Below are 2,239 nucleotides of genomic sequence, written 5' to 3'. Positions count from 1 at the left end.
CTTTAATTAGCATATCCATGGAGATGACTCACAAATCCTCAACTCCAGTCCTGCTACCAGCAAGCAAGCTCCACAGCTGCCCTTCCGCTGCCTACAAATCATTTCCACATGCGTCTCCCACTGGCACCCTGAACTCAATACATCCTACTCCAAACTTCTCCTCCCGTGAACACGTCTCAGTAATCCACATCATATGTTTCTAGTCATCCAGTCCGGAAACCACCACCATCCTCTAAAATGCCCCAGATGCACACCCCTTTTCTCCTCCACTGCCCCTGTCCCAGTTAAGGCTCTTAACTGCCCAGGGCAATAAATTGCTAACATCTATGTCCCCTTTCAATCTCCTCCAACTCATCCTTCAAACTACCACTAGGTGTCTCTTAGGTTCACTCCCAGCTGAAAAGTCCTGAGAGGTTCCCCAATGTCTACTGAATAAAGTGTCCCCCCCCCCAAAAAAAAACCATATGCAAGGCCTTCTGCCTTCTTTACCCCAATGTCTTTTTCTCCTGTTCCTACCATCCCCATACCTCCACCACTCACTTTACGCTTGTATCACTCCGTTTCTCGGACTTTTCACTTTTTCATGCTGTGCCATCCACCCCAGGATGCCTGCTAACCCCTGGCCATCCTTGACCAGGGTGCTGACCACCAGTGGTAAAGAATCTCTCCTAGTCTCTAGACCTGTGCTGCCCAGTACCGTAGCCTCTAGCCACATGTGGTTCTTTGGCGTATGCAAGGTGACTAGTCCAAATGCAGAGTAAGTATAACATGTACTAGAGATCAGAAAAACATAGTAGTTTAAAAATATGCAAAGCGTCTTAAGAATTTTCTATACTGACTACATACTGAAATGATGTTTTGGCTATAATGGAGTAAAGTCAGGTATTAATTTCACATCTTTTCACTTTTATGAATGTGGCCACTAGAAAACCTAAAATCACATTATGTGGCTCGCATTATATTTCTACTGGGCAGAACTTCTGTGGGAATTATACATTTCTATCAGCCTTCATTTACATCTTATGTCTTCATTTATCCAGCCGACTGATAATTATGAGCACTATGGGCCAAGCACTCTTAGAGGCACTGGAGATGCAGTGAACAAAACAAGGTCCCTGACCTCAAGGAGCTTAGGGTCTGGTGAGGAGTATTTTCCAGTGGTGGTTTTTAAACGTACTCCAGTCTAGACAACTTTGCCCAATAGTGAGCAGAAAGAACAAATATCAAGTACTAACTACATCCTTTGTACTTCTCATGCTCTCAGGTTCTCCCAAAGATGACATCACACGTGGTAAATGAGATTGATAACATATTACGCAACAAGCCCTACAGCAAAAAGGACTACAGATCATAAGGCAATGAATGCATGAGCCACAGGAGCTGCATGGTTCAAATATCGGTCTATGCCGGTACAGAAAGGTGTTCCTAGCCAGTCTTTTAAATCACTTAGCAGCCGCTGCTCAACCTCTAGTGTCCCCGGATTCTGAGGTGTCTGCTGTCGCTACCACTGTGCACCCGAATTATGAGCACATCTGAAAACTCACAACTAAGAAAATCCATTCTATTTTCTTATCTTGGACTGGAGTCACCTATTCTTGCATTGCTCTGTACACCTCATGCTAATGCAATGGAAAGCATATGGCGGGGAAAGTTGTATTAACTTCAGGCATAGAACTTAAAGGAGGCTATACAGACAGATCTGTTTTTTTCAAATGAACAAAATCCACAGATGCAATGTGGATTGTGTAGAAAGAAGAGGCTATGTTAATTCAGAAGTCCTGCTTGGGAAAATAAGCAAAAACAATTTTACATTTGTTTTCCTATTTTCACATTCTAAGTGTTAGCAAGCTGTTTCCCTTATCATTTTCAACAAAATGTAATTCCTAGGTATTTGCTTTCGTTACCTTTTAAATATTCAGTGTTGCTTGGCCCCAAAAATGACCCTGTGTAGCAATTTATCCAAAGTGTCTTAGAATTCTAATAATGTTCTATTCATTTACACGTAGAGATAGTAAAAGGATGAACACCCCAGTCTCTAATTAGAGACATTATGGTAAATGTATGCAGTGAGGATTACACTACTATGGAAGCTTAGCTTCGGATAAAATGTAATGCACCTGCAACAAAGTGTTCATTTTTTACTACATTTTATGAAAATCTGCTTTATATTTTTGACTGCTTGTAGGCACAACTTCTGCAAGTTTAAATATTTGAGCTTTAAAAATAAATATACACATGC

General features: G+C 41.4%; 1 protein-coding gene across 4 annotated transcripts in view; it reads left to right on the top strand.

Annotated features, from left to right (window-relative positions):
• The window catches only part of KCNAB1 (potassium voltage-gated channel subfamily A member regulatory beta subunit 1), a 309,666-nt gene extending 307,908 nt beyond the window's left edge, over positions 1-1,758 (top strand). Inside the window, exon 13 of one of the 4 annotated variants that reach the window (XM_023755165.1) lies at positions 1,265-1,758. In XM_023755165.1, the coding sequence (XP_023610933.1) occupies positions 1,265-1,354 (90 nt within the window). In that variant the 3' untranslated portion in view covers positions 1,355-1,758. The remainder of the gene's footprint in view (positions 1-1,264) is intronic. The other 3 variants (XM_023755164.1, XM_006090325.3, XM_023755166.1) reach the window with 3 other exon arrangements.
• The last annotated feature ends 481 nt before the right edge of the window (positions 1,759-2,239 follow it).

The sequence above is a fragment of the Myotis lucifugus genome, unplaced genomic scaffold (genome assembly GCF_000147115.1).
Source record: "Myotis lucifugus unplaced genomic scaffold, Myoluc2.0 scaffold_70, whole genome shotgun sequence".
Taxonomy (NCBI): Eukaryota; Metazoa; Chordata; class Mammalia; order Chiroptera; family Vespertilionidae; genus Myotis; species Myotis lucifugus.
The sequence above is the reverse complement of the archived record's forward strand: the minus strand, read 5'-3'. Positions and strand labels throughout refer to the sequence as shown.